We start from the raw sequence: 21,269 nt of genomic DNA, 5'->3' as shown, positions 1-21,269 counted from the left end.
TAATACAGCCCTTTTAAAATAAGGCTTTTAGTAAAAAGTGTATCACTTCAAAAATTGATTTTCTTTATTGTCATTATTTTAGACTTTTTCATTATGTGTCATTCAGCTGTAGACATTTAGCTGTCATCCAAAAAGGGCATAGTAAAAATGTGAGATTTATCTTCAAATATTGTATAATAATGTATGTTCATGCAAAAATCAAATTGTTTCAAGTTTGAATGCCCCTAAAGAGGATAATTTTTTCCCTTTTTAAAAACTATAATTCAATTTTATTATAAAATAAACAGAAATTAAACAATAAATCAAATATTTTAATATTAAAACATGCATAAAGTATACTCATATACATGTTTATTAAGACAATAAATCATAGAATTAAACTTTAATGGCTTTATACATATAGGTGTATATATATATATATTATATATATATCTGTTTCAACTTAATAAGAATTAAAACAATGTAATTTAATTTATAATTCTGACCTTAATGAGATAAATTTTAATGTTCTATACTGAAGGTGTTTTCATCTAACATTATTCTTCTTGAATAATATTACTTGAAAATAGCAAGCGATGATGTCTAAATTGGAAAAAATGGGATGGCCTTGGACATTTATTATGTTGACAGTAGTTTTAACAAAGTGGTAATGGGTGGGTGCAAAAGCATAGAAGGTGCTTATGTATTAAACAAAAATAAAAGTACACCCGAAATTGAACTTATGAGGCCCATTCGGTTTGCTTTCTAATATGCTTTTTTGAAAAACTTAACTCTAATGAATAGTTGGGCATGGTTATATCTTTCCTATGCAAATTGGACTTGAGCACATGAATATAACTTTTTGGTGAAGGTAGCTTGATGCATTTAGCAATCATCATGATCAGAATAAGATTCACTTAATGAATGTGCTTTTTAAACAATATTGGAAACACAAAGAAGGTGTAAGGACCGATGTTGAACGTTTGCTTAAGCGATGTTCTCTCTTTCTCCCTCTCCCTCCCTCTCCCTCCCCTGGGGTGTAAATTACAAGTATTTTCCTTCATTTGAATGTCTCACTCCAGTTTGCAATTAAATGCAAATAAAACTGGCCTATGGACATAAAAATGCATCATTTCATATAAGTTCCATAATCGTACTTCATATCCGTTACTCTTTTATTTCAGCACTTATATCTTATTAGTCTTCCCAAAATATTTATATAAGTAAAATTATAATTTAATCTGATCTCAGTGGGCACAATCGTTAGTTATTGATTTTAAAGAATCAGTGGGTTTATACCAATAATAGGCCAGGGTAAATATGTTTAGGACATAACTTGCACTGCATGGGTAAATATACAAAGACTCTGAAAGTCAAGATGTTCCTTGTATTTCTTGTCCTGGTTATTAAATCTGTTTTGTGCCTGAGAGCTCCCTTTTAATACTATTGATGAGATTAGTATGCCTACAATTTAAGTAATACCTTAATCTTCAGCAAATCACTTTTGGTTTAATCAAATACAGTGTATGTTGGCTCCAGAGTATGACAGCTTAACATATCTTGCCTACATCTGAAAACTAGTGTACAGTCTTGTTGCCTGTAGCAAAGAGCATCAGTCTGGCCCAAATTAAGACAGGGTCGGCCACAGCAGGACTGGAAACTCAGCTCTGCTGACCTTGGGCAGAGCAGCAACCCCTCAGCATGTGTTTTCTTGACACAAGGACGTCGCTAAGACCCACTTCTGTATATGGTTATTGCTGAGATGTACAAAAAACTTGTCACAGGAGCTGTGACACTGTCTGATAAATGTGGGCTGTTAACCCTGATTGGGTCAGTCATGTGAAAGTAACAGTTTTCTGTTCTGTCTAGTGCAAGACATACGCGTGTGTGCTGGAAAGTCACCTGATGGGACTCACCATCGACTTCAGCACCGGCTTCATCTGCTTTGACGCTGCGACCAAGGTACTGTGCGGTCAACTCTGAGGATGTGCTGTGGGCCACCTAGTCTAGGATGACCGAAGGCACTCCTGACTCTGTCAGCACTCTGCCTGGGGCCCAGGGGTCAGATTTGGGTCCTCATTTGTATTAATAGGACGTAAATTATGCTTTACTCTGTTTATATAAAAGCCAAGTTTGAATTTTTTTGTCTTTTTTTTTTTTTTTTTTTTTTTGTCTTTTTGCCATTTCTTGGGCCACTCCAGCGGCATATGGAGGTTCCCAGGCTAGGGGTCCAATGGGAGCTGTAGCCGCTGGCCTATGCCAGAGCCACAGCAACCCGGGATCCGAGCCGCGTCTGCAACCTACACCACAGCTCACGGCAACGCCGGATCTTTAACCCACTGAGCAAGGGCAGGGATCGAACCCACAACCTCATGGTTCCTAGCCGGGTTCGTTAACCACTGTGCCACGACGGGAACTCCCAAGTTTGAATTTTAATAAAAACATGATGCCACAAAGTGCTATAATTATATAAAATGTCTATATATCATACACATATGTATATGTCTATATATTATATACATATATTCTCTTTTCCTAAAACTATGGCCTCATAATGAAGGGAGATTTTCTTCTCTCAAAACAATTTTTTAAACCACAGTGTTCCTTTATTATTTTTCTGGGTCAACATCTCCAATATCAAAATGAGAAACACACTTTTTAGTCTCATAGGTGGTAGGTTAGAACTACAGGATGGAGGGGTTTGGGGTTTGGGGTCTCAGGCTATGGAGCGTAACCCTTGTGAGCTCTTGACTTAGTAAGGTCTATACTGTCTGGTTGGGAGCCCTTTCCATCTCTAGGAGTGATGAACGTGGGATGGTGAAGGGCCAGTCGTAGCTAAGAAGTCCTAGCACTCCCCTGACCCCTACCCCCCCTTAATCTCCTTCCCGGGTGGGAGACACGGCTGCAGGTCCTGACTCAGGGCTCTGGTCCCCATGGAAGACTCCCTCCCCGCTGCCCCACAGCCCCACATGAGGACATCAGTTCCTTAGATCGAGGCAACTTCCTCCTTATCAAAGCATGACCTGAGATGTAAATTGACTTTTTTGAGGAGGAGTGAGTCATCCCTTACCAGGAAGCTTACTCTCCACCTAGGAAGTAAGCCTGGCACAGGATTTTCAAAAGCAAATGCAAATGAAAGTGTGTGAGAACAGGAGTTCCCATCATGGCTCAGTGGTAAGGAACCCAGCTAGTATCCATGAGGACAGGGGTTCCATCCTGGGCCTTGCTCAGTGGGTTAAGGATCTGGCATTGTCATGAGCTGTGGTGTAGGTCGCAGATGTGGCTTGGATCCCGCATTGCTGTGGCTGTGGGGTAGGCTAGAGGCTACACCTCCAATTCAACCCCTAGCCTGGGAACTTCCATATGCCTAAAAAAAAGAAAAGAAAATGTTTCAGAAGGACAGAGTTACTGGGTGCAAGTGTTTACATCATGGGAGGGACAGGTGTCCCAGCTGTTCCCGCCAAGTTGGATGTGCGTTGGTGTTTGGAGATCCTGCAGTTCTTCTTGACAGTGCAATAGAGATTGTCACACAAAGTCTCATATTGTCTAAGGGTGGCCAATGGTTCTTTATATTTGACACTGGGAAATCAGGTGATCCCAAAAGGTGCCAGTGGCTCTTTTAATGAGCCTCACCTGAGACTGTTGCACACCTATCCTATGACGAAAGCTTTCTTTTGAATAAAATACTCATTCAAATGAGGATAGGCTTGTGAGTATTAAATTAATTTAATAAATTTACTAATTTAATGATTAATTAGCAGCATTAAATCAATGTAAAAAAAACTTTAAACATGAGTTAAATGGATTAGAAAAAATGTTAAAGTCTGATTTTACTTTTAAAATATCATTGAGGAGTTCCCGTGGTGGCGCAGTGGTTAACGAATCCGACTAGGAACCATGAGGTTGCGGGTTCGATCCCTGCCCTTGCTCAGTGGGTTGAAGATCCGGCGTTGCCGTGAGCTGTGGTGTAGGTTGCAGACGCGGCTCGGATCCCGCGTTGCTGTAGCTCTGGTGTAGGCTGGTGGCTACAGCACCAATTGGACCCCTAGCCTGGGAACCTCCATGTGCCGCAAGAGCGGCCCAAGAAATGGCAAAAAGACAAAAAAAAAATAAAAAATAAAATAAAATAAAATAAAATAAAATAAATAAAATATCATTGAAATCTCATTGCCAGAATGGTCGCCTAACTCTACCATGTTAGGTGAAAGGATCTCACACTAGTAAATGAGAAGGAAACAACATTCATCTGAACACATTTCTGAGTTTCTGAGTCTGTTTGGAGTTTCCCTTTAAGGCTGATGTCTGATCCCAGTCCGTGCCAGGGTCCTGTCCTGGATCCTGTGTGGTAAGGGAAGATCTCTGGGTGAGGATGTCCTGCCACAGCTCCATGTCGCCCTGCCTGGCCGAGCTGGGGAGTGATTCGTCAGGGGACCTAGCACGTTGTTACGATACCCTAGGGCAAAGCGTTTAGGAGGAAATGAGATTTAGTCAGTCCAAGGTGGACATCCGGCAGCAACCATGGGCCGTCAGGGACGTTAAGGGCTCCACCTCCAGTTTCTGACTCACTGGAAGCTCCTAACTTCAGGGCGACCTGAGAACTGGAAGGAGGGAAAGAATCAATCTCCATTATAATTAAGATCGCAATCATTGCAACAGTCAGAGAGTGAAGGGGAGGGCTTTTAATATCATCTTCGGACAATAGGCTTAAACAGAGTCTGCGGAAACCCCTGAGCTGACCTCACTGTGAGAAGGTTACCCCGCTCCATAGACTGGCCTGAAGAAGGTATTTTTTAAAAAGGATATGGTAATATACAATATTTTATCACAATAATTAAATAACAGTTATTTTCTCTCCTTGATATGCATATGGAAAGTATCCTTAAGAATCTATGTCCAGCAGATTTTTAAGTGCCATGATAGCAATACTGCTCCTACGATTTAGCTGTTACACCTTGTCCACCTGCACTGTGTCTCCATCAGACCCACCAGCCTTGAAGTGATACAGGAGCAAACCCATGGTCTTATGAGAAAGTAGATTCCAGGAAAAGCAGAGGTGCTGTTCTAAGTAGGTAACTGAGCTCCACAGAAAACAGGGACTGCCCTGTTAATACATCGATGGGGGGGGATATTGTTCATTAATATTGAAGAGCAACCATACTTTTCATTTCTTACAAGAAATTTTTAAAAATAAAATAAATGATAGTGCAAAAAGTAGACTAAAAGACCGGATAAGACTCTTACGGTAGGTAGTGAGAGTCAGCGTGATTTGGGATTGCTCTAGATGGAATGGTGACTTGTCTGGGATGTAAGCTATTTCTTAGTCCTTATTACTCCCCAGAGAAACCATTTCCCTGAGTTTCACAGTGAGGACAAGGCAGGTAGCTGGCATTGCATCCATAGCATCAGTTTGGGTCAACAGCATAGTGGAGGCTGTGTCCTCCCATCTCCCCCTGTGTTGCTGGGGTGATTCCTTCAGAGGACTTACTGCCATGTACAGCTCAGCTTGTTCTCGGTCTTCCTGTTCTTAGGAAAATGAGCCTTCTCAGAGCTGGAGAAAGGTGCTCTCCTCATGTGTCACTGTGTGATGTTGCAGTGCCAATATAGTTTCCATAACAAAAAGTATAGATTCTGCGGCCCTTATTCCTTTAAACCTGCATATCTGCATTAAGTAATTATATCTATTAATAGACACCTCAGCAGTAACATGATAAACAGATATTTATTGAATACTTCCTGTCTTTGGAGAGGCATGAGGGATGATATTTATATCAGACGTTGATACTCAGGAAAGTGAGACGCCAATGGCAGGATTACCCAAATGCCTGCCAATGAGGACAGACATTGAATCTGAGGTCAGAGGAGATGAGAGATCAAGTATGTGGGCAACTGAGACCCAGATTATGGAAGAACTCCCGTTAAGGTGTTGGAAATTGGTCCGAAGAATAATACCCTTGAAGGTTTGAGATATAGGAAGGAACTGATCAGGTGTGTGTTTCACAGCACAAAACTAGTAGGACAGCAAAGAGATGCTGAGAGAAACGGGGCAGATCCCAGGTCTGGATTCTCGACATCTGTCCCACTGGGGCATCACTACCCCATCCGTTCCTCATGCTGAGAGATGGGGTGAGCACGTTGTCACAGACTGAGGGTGAAGGTCCTACAGTATATGCTCGGAATTGAAAGATGAGGCGTGAGGAGAGGGATGTAGATACAGGGTTGGAGGAAAAGCTGGGCCAGGTGGTCATCACAGTCCAGGCTCCTTTGAGCTCCGTCTCTGACTTCTCCCGTGGAGAGATGGATGGCTCTAGCTGACGTGTGCAGGCCACGGTGATTGGGTAGAGGCAAGAATGAATTAAAGGGCACTCCTGTTTCCCCTCTATAATTTCAAAGAATAACTTTCAAACTATTTTTTAACCTTGAAATTAAAAAAAAAAAAAGAGGTTCTTTTTATCCGTTAAAACAGGTAACACCTGAGCTCTAATGGTTACAGTGAGGATGAAGGTATCAGACCCCCGCCTTAGCTGCATCCCCCCTTCAGTCCTCATGCTGCAGCTCAAGGGAGGTGGCAGTTGGGGGCAGGGGGATGCTGACTTCGAGGGCTCCAGGGGCTGTCACTGTAAAGTCCACCCATGTGACTGTCACCTACAGTGTTAGATATCGGCTCATAAACCTGTGTTGCTCATATTACTATGACTCTTTCCCTGATAGAAACTCTGGAGCTCCTGGTTCCCCCAAAGTGTTCTTATCTGATGGTTTTTTAAAATTATTTAAGAATTGAATTTGAGAAATACTAGGATAGAATACTTAAAAGGCTTCTTGACTTCAGGATGTCTAAGAGCCACATAACATATTAAAAATATCTTTGAAATCGTGATTTGCTAAAAAGCCTATGGAGATAATATGAAGTAAAAAACAACATTTTTAAGAATGAGCCCTGTCATTGTTAGAAACTTTTATCATAATTTTATGTTTTCTTCTTGTCCTCCTTACTTTCAGTGAATAAAAGTTGCAAACTTTACCTGAGGGAAATTTGTAAAACCCACACGTGTTCATGTGATCTGCATTTTAGGAATGTGTATTTTGTGCCGTGAGAGTGTCACCCTCACTGAAATCACTACCTTCTTGCTTCCCAGATTTTTTTCTAAAAAATTAGTGGACTTCTGTTCCCAAATAATTGTGCTTCAGAATTAAATTAATTGTTAGCATATTTAGATTAGTGATTGATAAAATATCTTAATCTGCATAATCTGTTATGGCTTTAAGTAGACAGTAATTTCTGTGGTATTTCAAGGTAAAATTTGAAAAGAAATTAACATGACTCATATTCATACTTTCTATTTTTGAGTCTTTGATGTGGCTTGGGTACTGACTTTGAGGATTTTTGATCTACTGTGTTTCCCAAAGACATATGACCTTCAAGTACACAAACACAGTTCAACTTTTTCTAAAATCCATTTATATGGTTCCAACAATGGAATAAAATATAAATTCCATAACTTAAACCTCTGAAAATAGAGTTAGACCTTCATTTTTTATTTATGTTTTTTATTCAGTACATTTTCAACTCTTAGTTGTTAAAAATCCAAAAGGAAAATACGAGAATGTGAGAATGAATATTTTCTTGATACAACTCTTACATGAGCTGCAGTCTTAAATAAATATATATATATGCTATAATGTGGTTATGACAGTAGTCACTGTCAGCATTGTTCTCTTCTACAGTATCTTTTGGTCATTTTTCTTCTTTGTGTAACTTTCAGCCCTCAAACAAGGGCAAAGACAGCAATTTGATGGAATTTTTATGTTCTTCTTTAGATAAATTATTTCTTCTTTGCTTTGAGGAGAATGAAGAACATTGCATTTATTGAAAAACAAACTCAGGCATTTAGGGAAACAATCCATCACGCAAATTTTTTTAACCCTCAAGCATTTCAAAAATAGCCCTAAATCAAACGTTTGAAAGAGAAGAATTAACCCAAGTTTTCATGCCAGCATATTAGCTAGATGTAATAAAATAAAAGTTTCCTAGATTTTTAAAATTTGTTCCTTGTAATACAGAGGCATTATAAAATAATGTGAAAACTAACACGTACTTTATGCCTATATTTATAATTCGAGGTATAGAAAGAACAAAATCTAAGAGTCAAAAATTCATTAGCTAGTATATGTTTTACCATACTTCTATTTTGTACTATTTTCTTTAAAAATTATTCATCCTTTAACATTTTTAATTCTATTTCCTTTCTGTGGCTTTTGAAACATTTTTTTCTGGATTTTTTTAATTATTAAGGACATCTGCCTTAACACTCTTCTTACTATACTTTAGATTGTCTTTCTTTCAGTCATTAGTTTGGTTTCATGAAAAATTTAATCCAATGTATTAACCTCTGAAATTCTCACATAATAAATGTGAATAATAACATCTGTGCGCCTACTTGCAGCATTATTCCAAAATAAATAAGGTAGCTAATTGAAAAGAAAAACCCCACAGGGAACAATTAAATACAAGGTGTAAATTCTGAAGTCCTTCCACATGATTTCCAGCCAATCCATCCATTAAAGGATCTTGTCTCAACGACAAACCGTGTCCCATTATCTAATGTGGAGTCCACCCAGTTGCCTTTCTAGTTCGAAGCCCCAGATGCATCCATGCACTGCTCTGTGCTCCACCCTGCACATCTGCAGGGCCCTTGCCAACCGTGCAGCCGCTGCAGCCTCCCTTCCTTCACCCCTTGAACAGTTCACACACGATAATGCGAGTGGCTCAGATAGCCACCCCCAGTACCAGCCCTCCCTGCCCCACAGCCCTCCCTAGATGCCAGAGGGGCCAGCATTTGTTTCCTGGATTCCTGACCAATCAATCAACGCATTTGTCTTTCCTTCCTGTCCTGTGGATCTGTCCATTCATAGTGGCCCTGTTCTCAGGGCGCCTGCTGGGGATATGGACATTGAGGAGTCATCTGAGTTTTCCTGGGAGGTCAGGGTGGCATGGAGCATAGGGCGTGAGGGAGGGGACCCAGGACGTGGGGGAAACCACATTGCACCCGAGAACCTCTAATCTCGGGGAGCAAACCAAGCAGGCGTGGGTGGGGGTCCAGCCCGTGGGGGGTCGGGGAGCAGGGCCACGTGAGGGAGCTTGCTCGCAGGGAAGCTGGAGGCCCCAGATGGCAGGAGCATCATTTAGCTGGACCACAACATGGCTGGGTACACACAGGGACAGCCTCTCACTGGCTGACAGTGGTATGCGAACTCCTCACACTTCTGTGGGATTTGGGTGGTGAGTCTGGACCTGGCTCAGCCCAGAGTCTGCTGGTGGGATGGTGCCTCCAGCCTCCAGGGTTTGGATCTGCTCCACTAGCTCCAGAGTCTTGCGGAAAAGGGAGGAGAAACACCATCCCATATTGTGGACTACAGCCTCAGGCTCAGATGCCATGAAGGAGGCATAGTGTGAGCTTACAGCCAGGGGCTTGGGTGCCTTGAAGGAGGCATGTTCTGGGCTATAGTCCAGGGCTCAGATGTCATGAAGGAGGCATATTGTGAGCTTACTGCTTGGGGCTCTGATATCACGAAGGAGGCATGTTGTGGGCTTACAGCCGGGGCTCAGATGCTGTCAAGGAGGCATATTGTGGGCTACAGCCCAAGACTCAGATGCTGTGGAGGCATAGTGTGAGCTTACAGCCAGGGCCTTGGATTCCTTGAAGGAGACATGTTCTGGGCTACAGCCCAAGGCTCAGATGCCATAAAGGAGGCATATTGTGAGCTACAGATGGGGCTTGGGGCTCGGATGCCTCGAAGGAGGCGTATTGTGGGCTTCCAGCCCGGGTCTTGGATGCTGTGAAGGAGACATATTGTGAACTTACAGCCTGGGACTCAGATGCTATGAAGGCAGCACATTGAGGGCTCACAGCCCCGGCGTAGTCCCCTCACCACACAGTTCAGGACGGCTGCTCGCCCACCACACGTCCTAGTCTCTAACACACACCAGTCTGTGGCAGGCAGGTGTCACCAGGTGACCGAGATGGGAAATAGTTCCATGTTCACTGGGTGCACAGAATGTGGGCTCCAGCTGGGCCCCACACTGGCTCCATCCTGCGCAGACGCTCAGGCCCTGCACACACAGGTGCCCTCACTCACCTTGAGTGACTCAGACGTTCATCTGCACCCGCTTTGTAACTAAACCAGCCCAATTCAGCACAGAAAGATTGAGCCTCCCTGGGTAGTTCAGTAACAGTTTCTAATTTAATGACACAGTGGTGTCCAAGTCATGCCTTTTACATTTGAGTCAGTTTCTAGAAATATATGTTTCTTTGAATTGGAGGATTGTGTTATTATACTTAGGGAAAAAAGAAAAATGATTGACTCATAGTAATAAAGCTCATAACTGAATTTTAGCGATCAAATTAGTAAAAGTGAAGACGAGTGCTGCCTCAGAAATAAAATGTGCAGATACTCATGTATTAATTTAGAAGTTATTTAATAAAGTGCTTAATCTCTGTCAGTGGAGCAGCCTTCAGACAACCTGGAGGAAAATAAAATCGCGGTGGCTTATTACATTGTACAGACAGATTGACTTATGTGTAGAATCCCAGTAAACTCATTTCACTTTCTCTCTAGAGCTGTTACTATCCACTGAGCTGGCAAATGTGTGTGCATATGTTAAAAAGAAATCACTAGAAAAGAGCTGATTGCTATAGAGAATTGATAATATGAATTATAAGTGTGGCTGAATTTTATTGGGTTGCCAGAAAAAAGCAACAACAATAAACAAAATAAAAACAAAACCCTAAGGATCCAGGAAAATTATACCAGCGAAACCAGCTTTTCTTGCTAGTGTTTATTATGCACACAGCATGTGAAGTTTCTCAGAATAAAATGACGTTAAGAATAGCAAATAGTGAGGTTCCTGCTATGACACAGTGGGTTAAGAATGACCACAGTGGCTCAGGTCCCTGCAGAGCCGTGGGCTCTATCCCTGGTCCAGCATAGTGGGTTAAGGATCTGTTGTTGCTACAACTGCAGCACAGGTCACAACTGTGGCTCGAATTCGATACCTGGCCCAGGACCTCCATATGCTGCAGGTACGGCCATTTAAAAAAAAATTAAATTTTAATTAAATTATTTTGGCCCTGTTATTACTAAAATTCATTAAATATTTTATTTTATAGAGCAGTTTTTATCTTTTCTTGAAATATAGTCCTTGGATGGCAAAAGCTAGCTACATAAAAGTTAAATGAGTCTCAAAATTTTTCTGAAAATATCCTCAGACTTCATTGAGCTAATAAACTTCACTGGATGTATTTGACCAATTTTGCCTGCCTTTCTCCCAGAAGCAAGCAGAAGCAGTCATTTATGGAAATACTTAAGGGAATGAAAATCTGGTTTGTGATCATTTATTATGAAGGCTTTGGGTCAAGTTCCAGACTTCAAAAATAGTCAGAAACATTTTCATACACTGCTATCAGTTTTTTAGTTCATTATCTTTTTTTATTTTTTTCCCCTCCTTTTCAGCTTGATCTCCCTCAATTTCAACCAATAAAGGTTACTGTTGGTGGCAGGAATTTTCCAATCCAAAGCCAAGATCCCCTGATTAAAGTTATGTAGAGAAGGCAATGACCACTGTGCTTGCAAAGTCCAGGAGGTGCTACTGGTGTTTGTTGACACCATGTCCACTCTAAGGATGAACATTTCCTATAAGTGCGCATGTCTGTATGTTTTCCCCACCCCCCGTCACTCACCCCCAGTAACTTGACGCTACATGATGCAAAAGAAGAGAAGGGACATATCTTCTTAACATTGACTCTGTCTCAGGAGATTTCTGTCACAAAAGTGAGATTGGCCATGTGTCTACTCTGTACCAGCTACTCTGTCAAGGGCCAGGGCTGCCCAACCACCTGCTGGCTTGAAGCTTTCTTTAGAGTGGAGAGAGTTGGAGCTGTGCAATTGCAGATTGCAGTCAGGTCTGTGATGGAAATGAGCGAGGGAGCGAGAAAGAGAAGGCCCACGAAGTGTGATGGGGAAGCATCTCTGAGGCAGTGGCATTTCTAGCAGGACCAGCATGGCAAGAACGGGACAGCTGTGAAATGAGGTGGGGTGAGAATTTTCAAGCCCAGGGATCAGGTCTGTTAAGACAGAGCATGAAGAGTCTTTGTTTTTTTCCAAAAGTGTAGAATATCCAAGAGAACATGGAAAGAGCATGCTAAGTGCTTTGTAGAACAGGGTCCTGTTTTCATATCTGCCCTGCCAAAGGCCTTTATTCTGTGGCATTGTTTGCATTTAGCATTTGTCTCACACTTTGAATGGTCGAGGTTTCTCACATTTGCTGTCAGAAGTGGGGTGGGTTACTGGGTCTGTAGGACACATCCCAGATATAGCAGGATAACCACAAACAGGTACCAAATGAAAGGACGGGGCATCTGTGGCCACCAATCACTGAGTAAGAAGGTCAGGTCTCTTCCAGAGAAGACATGAGCATAGGAGACACGTTCTCACCTTTCCCTTTAAGCAGAGGTTCCCTTAGTTCTGGCTGAATATCAGATCCCTTTGTGGTGCATAAGTGGAATGACCATGTCCAAAATGTGATAACAAATAATTATTTGATGATAAATTAGTTTCATGATGCTAATGGACATGTTAAAGTGTTCTGTTATTTTTAAAAGACTACTGTCCATAAAATATATATGTAGGCATCTTTCAAAAATTGAACAACATTTTTACTGATTATTTAGGTTTTGACAGGCAAAGTAGTTATTTGGGGAACATAATTGTTAGTGGAGTACCACGGCTTGCTGAGATGCAGTCACGGATGCTATGTTCACCAAATCACCAGTTCAAATACACTTTGGCTACATACGTTTCCTGATTTTTGAAAATACTGATTTTACTGAAACACTCTGTCTACCAACAGTGCAAATTCATAGTATCGTTGCCAAACAAATGCTGAGGTTTTCAGCTGACCTGATGATAACATTCACAGTAACAGAGATGTTTCAGCTTCAACTTGATGAAATGTCTAAAGCTTTACTTTGAGTCCACAAATTGACTGAAAAAAAGTTAAAGTGAACTGATTTTCTAATTGGAACCTTGATGGACAACTATATGCCAGTAGATGGAGTAGTCCAGGTCCAAGAGTGGTGATTATTTGGGATGTGGACATGGGCAGCTTGCTTGGCCCTCTGGTTCTGCTTTTGTCTGATTCCAAGTGAATCAAATACATCTTGCAATTTTTTTTTTTTTTTTTTTTTTTTTTTTAGTAAACCTCTCCCATCTTCTGACTCATCAGGGTGGGCAAAATCCAAACACAAAGTGCACCTCTGGCCACCTGTGATCTTGCATATCCCTGTGGGGCTGGTGAGGGAGCCCAGAGGTGCCTGTAATTTGATGCTTGGATTCGCTACAGTTGGGACAGCTTTACTCCAGAACCCAGGAAGATCTCTATTGTGATTCTAGGCTTTAACATAAACCCCATGCAGGTTCTTAATTCCAATCAGAACCTCTAACGTTACAGGATCCGGCAGATTGTGGTCACTGCAATGAAGGCTCTTCCATCTACTACCAGTGAGGGGCCACTGTGGCCAGCTGGCTATCACACAGTCCACATCCGAGGTCTCACCTTTGCCTGGGGGATGGTTCCTGGCACACACCGCCCTTGATCGAATTCCATAGAGCCATATCCCAGGTGGAGAACTAGGCTGTTGGATGGACCCTTACCTGTGCGGGAAGAGGAAGACTGGTCAGGGAAGAGGCCCACACTCTCTAGGGCTGCTCCCAGGCAGGGAACCCAGGCTGCCCTGCACAGTTATGCCATCAGCAGCAGCAGGACCAGGGTTTGCGTGCCCTGTGCCACATTCACCGCAGCAGGGCTGTGGAAGGAACAGCACCAAGACAAGCCCATTTCCTCTGTTGATGGCAGCCTGGGGCAGAGGCACTGAGCCTCCTGATGGACATTGTTGTCGCTCCCACCGTCTCCCAGAAGCATCACCATTATTCCTGTTCAGGGGCCTCCTTTTCTCAAAATTTGCCATATTCTGTTCTAGTGGAAAAACGCTACTGAACTAATACTTTGAACTCATAGGAAAAAAACCCTGCGATGTACAAAGCAATTTCATGAGCATTTCATCCCATCCATTTTCACAGTGATGCTTTAAAGCAGGATGGTCAAGTATTATTACTTCCAATTTACAGTAGAATGTCCTCAGGCTCCAATAAATTCAGAATCCTGCCCGAAGTCATGTAGCTGATGAACAGGATATAAAGGGTGGGGTACATTTGAGTACATACCGTTCTAACGTCAGCGTGTGTTTGCATTTCATCACGTTGCCCTTTTACCCCCTGGGACATATGCACCATGTAAGGGAAACTAACAATTTCCTGGAAGTCAAATTTAGGTCCCTCTGTGGAGAAGAGGGCACCAAAAGCGAGTCGTTGGGAAGGAGGGGTTTCCAGTCTTTATAATCCTCCTAATCTCATCTCAAAGTACCACTGTCTACAAACGCTCCCAGAAGCAAAAAACGAAGACAAAAATTTGCATATTTTTCTAAGCATCATGCAGACTCAAAGACTCGCTTCCCCACAAAGTCTGCAGGAGTTTTGCAGAGAACAGATTACTAACCGTGGCTCACTTTCTGCCCTGACTGGAAAGCTCGGGGGGGCAGGTACCTGCTCCCGTAACAGCACCAGCCCCTGGTCCTCAGAACACTGACGCCCCCACTCTCCACGCACCTCACAGCTCACACCGCAGGGAGCCCACGCTGGTCCTCACCAATAGCAGCAGAAATGATACTGTTTCAACAATATCAGTATTCTCTGTCAGCATCACTGTTCTTAACATGGTTGCCGGGTACAGACCCTGAGGGCTGATTGGCCTCCCAGGATGAACAAGTAGCACATCCAATGCTGAGGTTTTAGCTGAACAGCAATCCCGGAAGACGGCTTTTAGCCTCATGTGCTTCTAGACTGAGGTTCTGCAGACCCTCGGGCTGGTCCTGTGAGAGACTTCTGCATCTCATGACCTGTGTCTTGGTCAAGATGAAAGACTGACTGTTTACTCAGGCTGATCTTTCATCTTGACCAAGACTCAGGTCATGAGTTTGAGCTTCAAGAGGAAGTTCCACAATATTATCAATTATTATCACTCCTACTGATGAAAAACCAAGAAATGGAAAATAGGTGTGTTGGGTGATTTCCTGGCATGGATTTTGCTCTAAGTGAAGTGTTTTTTTTTTTTTTTCATGATAGTGTCAAACAAATACTCAAACTGATTTATGCATATATATTTGAAATAATTATTTCATGGCAACCAAAGTTATTTCTGGAAATTAAAAGATATATTGAATTCTGAATTATAGCCTTTGATAAATATATTTTCATTTACTTTTGAATATGAGAATATAGTTCTAAAGTAATATGATTAGCTTTTCCAGTTAAAAGAATGATTTCTTGTTTCAAATACAAATGTGCATTGCACTGACTTATCTGCATTTCTCTTCCCTCTAGGCTGTACTTTGGAGGTATAAGTTTTCTCAGCTTAAAGGTTCTTCCGATGACGGCAAGAGCAAAATCAAATTTTTGTTTCAGAATCCAGATACTAAACAGATTGAAGCAAAGGTAAACCCAAATTCATCACATAAACCACCTCCAACTGCATTAAGGCCATTAAGACGCAGAGGGGAGAAAATTGAGGAGAGTCAAAAGTGCAAAAACAGTCTCTGTTTTCCTTGGAATGTCCCTCAAAACCAAAAGAATAAATTCACTTTACTATTTTATTTTATTTATTTCTCTTTTTGTCTTTTTAGGGCCACTCCCGTGGCATATGGAGGTTCCCAGGCTAGGGGTCCAATCTGAGTTGTAGCTGCTGGCCTACGCCAGAGCCACAGCAACACCAGATCCGAGCCAGATCTGCGACCTACACCACAGCTCACGGCAAGGCGGGATCCTTAACCCACTGAGCGAGGCCAAGGATTGAACCCTCAACCTCTTGGATGCTAGTCGGGTTCATTAACCGCTGAGCCACGACAGGAACTCCCACTTTACAATTTTAATGGTAGATTTTCAATGAAGTGCATTACCTTAAATTACACACAGCAAGTTGCATTTCTTAGTTTTAATTCCCTATAAACTGCATTTGTGTCACACTAAAACAATACACTGGGGACTAAAATAGTCACTTTCTTGGTGCTTTCACATTCTAAATTATAATTTAAAATAATTTGAAGTATTCTGACTCTATCATTATTTATTCCCACTTTGGATATATAAATCCCTAAAGAAAAATATTTTTAAATTGATTCATGTTTCCCCATGTTATCATGTGTTAAATAAAATGAATAAATGAATGATTTTTTCCTTTGCTACATGCAAATTTTCAGTTGTTTTTACCTCATCAGAAAGATTCACTACTTTGATTTTTATCAATATATATATGTGTAAGTATTCAAAATCTGAACGTTTTCCTTAACCCACTATGAAATTCCCAATAACAGTCTTGGGTTTAGAATGAACTATGTAGGAAGTTCCCATTGTGGCTAAGGGGTAACAAGCCCTAGCAGTATCCATGAGGACATAGGTTTGATCGCTGGCCTTGCTCAGTGGGTTAAGGATCCGGCATTGCCCCGAGCTGTGGTGGAGGTTGCATAAGCAGCTCAGATCCGAGTTGCTGTGGCTGTGGCGTAGGCTGGCAGCTACAGCTCTAATTTGACACTTAGCCTGGGAACTTCCATATGCCATGGTTTGGCCCCATGGTTTTTTTTTTTTTTTGTAAAAGACAAAAAAAAAAAAAAGAATGAGTTGTAAAGATATCATTTCAGTGTGGATGAAATAATATGTAAGGAATACCAAGGTGAAAAGTCAACTCTATGGAAATGAAAACCCAAATATAAATTTTCCCTGTGGGTTAAAATGGCCATAATTCTGTAACATTCCTGTACTGGTTAAAGCCAGGGGGGTATTGCCCTGACTGCAAAGGCTTCGAGGGACCGACCCCACCCACTCACCCTGACCCCCCCACCCCCCGAGGGCGTGCATGCATGCGCACACAGCTCACAGCCCCCATCTGGTTCAGACCAGAGGTCTCATCCCCTAACAAGACGGCCCCTTCCCCACGTGTCTGCTCATGAGCATGCCAGAACTTGCTCCAGAGAACATGCATCCCTGCCTTACCTTGTCTTTCCTGAGCTTGCACACGACTTTGAACCTGCACGGCTCCTCTTAGACCCCTGGGGACTATGTCAGAGCTTTCCCAAAGTTTCCAATTATTATCTAGCTTTCCAAGACTTTCTTTTGAATCCCAGGCCAGACGTTGTCTGCCCCAGTGGAAATCTCAGCCTCAGGTTGTCGAGATGCTGCTGGCAGTTTGCTGCTCTTCTATACCCATAGATGGGAGCAGATCCCTCTTCTCTGTTTCCCAGCTTCAAAGAGCTGAGCTCTGAGCCAAAAGCCACACTCAGGACAGAGAATTCCAGGGGGCTGCAGATTCAGGCAGGTTACTGACTCTGCTCTGCCCACTCCAACCCTGCCGAACTCCCTCAGTAAAGTGTTGGTCTCAGTTAGCGAGTATTTTTACTATGGACTTTCTGTTCTCATGTAAGCTCTATGTTAGTTGATTCTACGTTAGTTATTTGTAACAGTCTTGTTCTATCAATTCATTACAACATTTAAATCAACAAATGCGGACGCACTGGGAAATACAGCAATTGGTTCTGATAAGCCTCTGGCCACAGCATCCTACCAACTAATTCATACATAACTGTGCCATATGTGTGTTTTTGCTTAAAGAAGACTTATTTAATGTAATTGTTGACTCGTTGACCTTGAACTCACAGCCAAGGCACCATGACTCGTGTCCACATGTACTTTCTCAAACACACGTCTTTGCTCTGTGAGCTCAGTGTCTTTGCCATTAGGAACAATGAACAATACCTCAGAACTATGCTTTGTGGAGGGGGGGGATTTTAAACAGTAAAATCACCAATACCGAATAGACTGCAAAAGGCGCCCTTTTCATGTGTGTCTTACAGCGTGAGAGCTGGAACAGGAAGTAAGCCCCTCGCCTTGTTTGAGCACCCCCCCTGGAAAGTGCTTGCTGAGGACCTGAAATTGCACACTGTTTTGCACATACACACATCCTGTAAATGCTCCTTGGGTACTGATCTTGGAATTACAAATACGTGTTAGCATCTATGGGTATAGAATCTGTGGGTAATGAAGATCTGCTGTCTGTCGGGGAAGAACTTTCTAAAGAGTCAGTGGCTCAACAGTAAGAGCATGTGGTTTTGAGAATGAGACAGGGCTGCCTGCTTTCACCAGGTCTGCTCAGTACTCACTAAGATGTGCAGACAGGACACCTGGGCCAAAAAAGGAAATAAAACTATATTGGTTCACACTCGCTATGATCTTACGTATTGCAATAATTAAGAATCCACCTCTGAAATACTACTTTAACTAATAAATGGCTTTAGCAACATCGTTGTACATAAAAATCAACATATAATTATCATTTACATTTATAGATACTAGCACTAAACAATTCCCAAGTAAAATTAAGAAAACAGTTCTATTTACAATAGCATCTAAATGAATAAAATAAGAAAATACCTAATGAAAGAAGGGCAAAATTTGTATACTGAAAACAATAGGACGTTGTTCTAAGAAGCTAAGAAGATTTGCATAAAGGGGAGACATGCTATATTCACTAATCAGAGAACAATATTGTGAAAGGGGCAGTTTCTCCCTCAACTGAGTAACTGATTCAATAAAACCCTTTCAGAATGCCAGCTGCTTTTATTGTGGAAATTGACAAGCTAATCCTAAAACTACATGAATGCAAGCAGTTCAGAACAGCCAAAATAGAAAAAAACTAAGTTGGAGAACTCACACTTTTTGATTTCAAAAGTTACTACAAATCTATGGAAATCAAGACAGTGTATTGATTACTCTGTCGTAAGGGCAGACATAGCTTGATGAGATCAAATTGACCATCCCCCAAAATCCCTCACATGATTGTCAATCGATTTTGGACAAGGCTACCAAGGCAGATCAATGGATATAGTACAACTGATGGCTTCATACAAAAGAGTGATTCTGAAACCTTGTATGAAACCATTAAAAAATTAAGACAAAACTTATCTTCGATCTAAATATAAGAGCTGAAACTAAAAATGTGTATTTTGGATTAGGCCACAGTTTCACAGATAGGATAGCAAAATACAAGCCTCAAAAACTATAAACATAACCTACAAAATGGGAGATGGTATTACTTCCTAAGTCTATTACTTAAGCTTATGTTCTGTGTCTTCTAATGTGAAAAGAACACAAATTGAAAAAACATTGGCATTTTTCCTTCAAGGTGGCACGCTTGCGGAAAATTGCCTTTGAAATGGCCATTGAAATGTTGATTGTAATGAAAAATCAAAGTCTCTTGATTGCCACATGCCCACAGTGGTAGATGTTGCTATAGTCAGCATTTCTGTTTTTCCGAATGTTGCTGGTTTGCACAGCATGAGTGACACTTTGGGTAAGAAAACACTTTTAGGGATTTTTGACCAAAAGATCCTTATTTTTAGGCTAATGGTAAGACAGCAGTATATCCTCTCAGTCACTTTATTACTATAAAACCAAAACTACACGTTTAATACAGTTATGACTAAAACTCTTTTATTGTGAGATTCAAATTCACAAGAAGTTAGCAGACCAGAAAAGAGATGCTCCTTATACCCTCATCCAGCTTCCTTCAGTGGGTGTGCCTCCTGTGACTCCAGTGTAATATAAACACAGGACTTGGACGTGATGCCTAATGGGTAGAGTTCTATGGAAGTTGTAGCAAAATGAAGGGATGACAGCAGCAAAAACACTATTAAGAGGGAAGTTGCTATGTTACTAAAAAAAAAAAAGCAAAAAAACAAACAAAAAAAAAACTATCCTAAAAATTAGCAGAAGGAAGGCAACAATAAAGATTAAAGAATCAATAAATAAACTAGAGAATACATAAACAATAGAAAAAATCAGGAAAACGAAGAGTTGTGTTTTTTGGAAAGAAAAATATAATTTAAAAACTCTTAAAGAAAAAAGAGATACTCGAATAAATAAGACAGAAAACAAAAAAAGCCAACATTAAAATGGATAACACAAATAAAAAGGATAGGGGACTAGTATGAACAATTGTACACCAACAAATTGGATACTTGGAAGAAACTGATAAATTCATAGAGACATACAAACTATGAATACTGAATCAAGAAGAAATAGCAAGTGTGAATAGAGCAATAACAAACAAGGGCGACGAACAGTAATCAAAACGTTCCAACAAAGAAGAGCCCAGGACCAAAAGGCTGCAATTATTTTAAAAAATTCAAAGAAGAATTAACACCAAACTTTCTTAAACCTTTCTAAAATATAGAAGAGAAAACACTCCCAAAATGATTTTGTGAAGTCAGCATCACCCTTGTTCCAAATCCAGACAAGGACAACATAAGAACAGAAAACTAGTAGTTCCCGTTGTGGCTCAGTGGTTAACGAATCTGACTAGGAACGATGAGGTTGCAGTTCCTTCCCTGGCCTTGCTCAGTGGTTTAAGGATCTGGCATTGCTGTGAGCTGTGGTGTAGGTCTCAGACGTGGCTTGTATCAGGCTTTGCTGTAGCTGTAGCGTAGGCTGGTGGCCACAGCTCCAATTAGATCCCTAGCCTGGCAACCTCCATATGCTGTGGGTACGGCCCAAGAAATGGCAAAAAGACAAAAAAAAAAAAAAAAAAGAACGGAAAACTACAGGCCAGCATCCCTCAGGAACACTGATGCAAAAATCCTTGGTAAAACACTAGCCAGTCAAATTCAAAAGTATATTAAAAGGATTATATAATGCATCCAAAGTGCAATTTATACCTGAGAGATGTGTGGTTCAACATACAAAAATGAATCAATGTGATATACAATATTAACAGAATAAAAGATTTGTTAAAAGATCTTTTCAATAAATACAGAAAAGCATTTCATAAAACTCATTATCCTTTCATGATGAAAACTCCAACGAAATAGTTACAGAAAGAACATTCCTCAACATAATAAAGCCATGTTTGTAAAACCAACAATTAACATCATAATCTATAGGGAAAAATGGAAAGTGTTTCTTCTAAGATCTGGAACAAGCAAAGATACCCACTCATGTCACTACTATTTAACGTAGTACTGAAAGTGGTAGTCAGAGCAATCAGGCAAGAAAAGGAAATAAAAGGCACCCAAATTGGAAAGAAATAAGTAAAATTATTTCTGTTTTTACTTGATAACATGAATGTATATATATAG

At 41.2% G+C, this 21,269-nt stretch overlaps 1 protein-coding gene across 12 annotated transcripts in view; it reads left to right on the top strand.

The window, feature by feature from the left end:
- SNTG1 (syntrophin gamma 1) overlaps positions 1 to 21,269 on the top strand; it is a 449,457-nt gene that overhangs the window by 420,806 nt on the left and 7,382 nt on the right. For 9 of the 12 annotated variants that reach the window (XM_085021222.1, XM_085021223.1, XM_085021225.1 and 6 more), the window contains 2 exons: positions 1,849 to 1,941; positions 15,472 to 15,582. In XM_085021222.1, coding sequence (XP_084877348.1) covers positions 1,849 to 1,941; positions 15,472 to 15,582 — 204 coding nt within the window. The remainder of the gene's footprint in view (positions 1 to 1,848; positions 1,942 to 15,471; positions 15,583 to 21,269) is intronic. The other 3 variants (XM_085021227.1, XM_085021224.1, XM_085021228.1) reach the window with 1 other exon arrangement.

The sequence above is a fragment of the Sus scrofa genome, chromosome 4, assembly GCF_054392235.1.
Source record: "Sus scrofa isolate SSC_HxYL_T2T_F1_AM1 chromosome 4, Sscrofa_HxYL_maternal_Yorkshire_Landrace_v2.0, whole genome shotgun sequence".
NCBI classification, from domain to species: domain Eukaryota; kingdom Metazoa; phylum Chordata; class Mammalia; order Artiodactyla; family Suidae; genus Sus; species Sus scrofa.
This window is presented reverse-complemented; position numbering and strand designations above follow the sequence as displayed.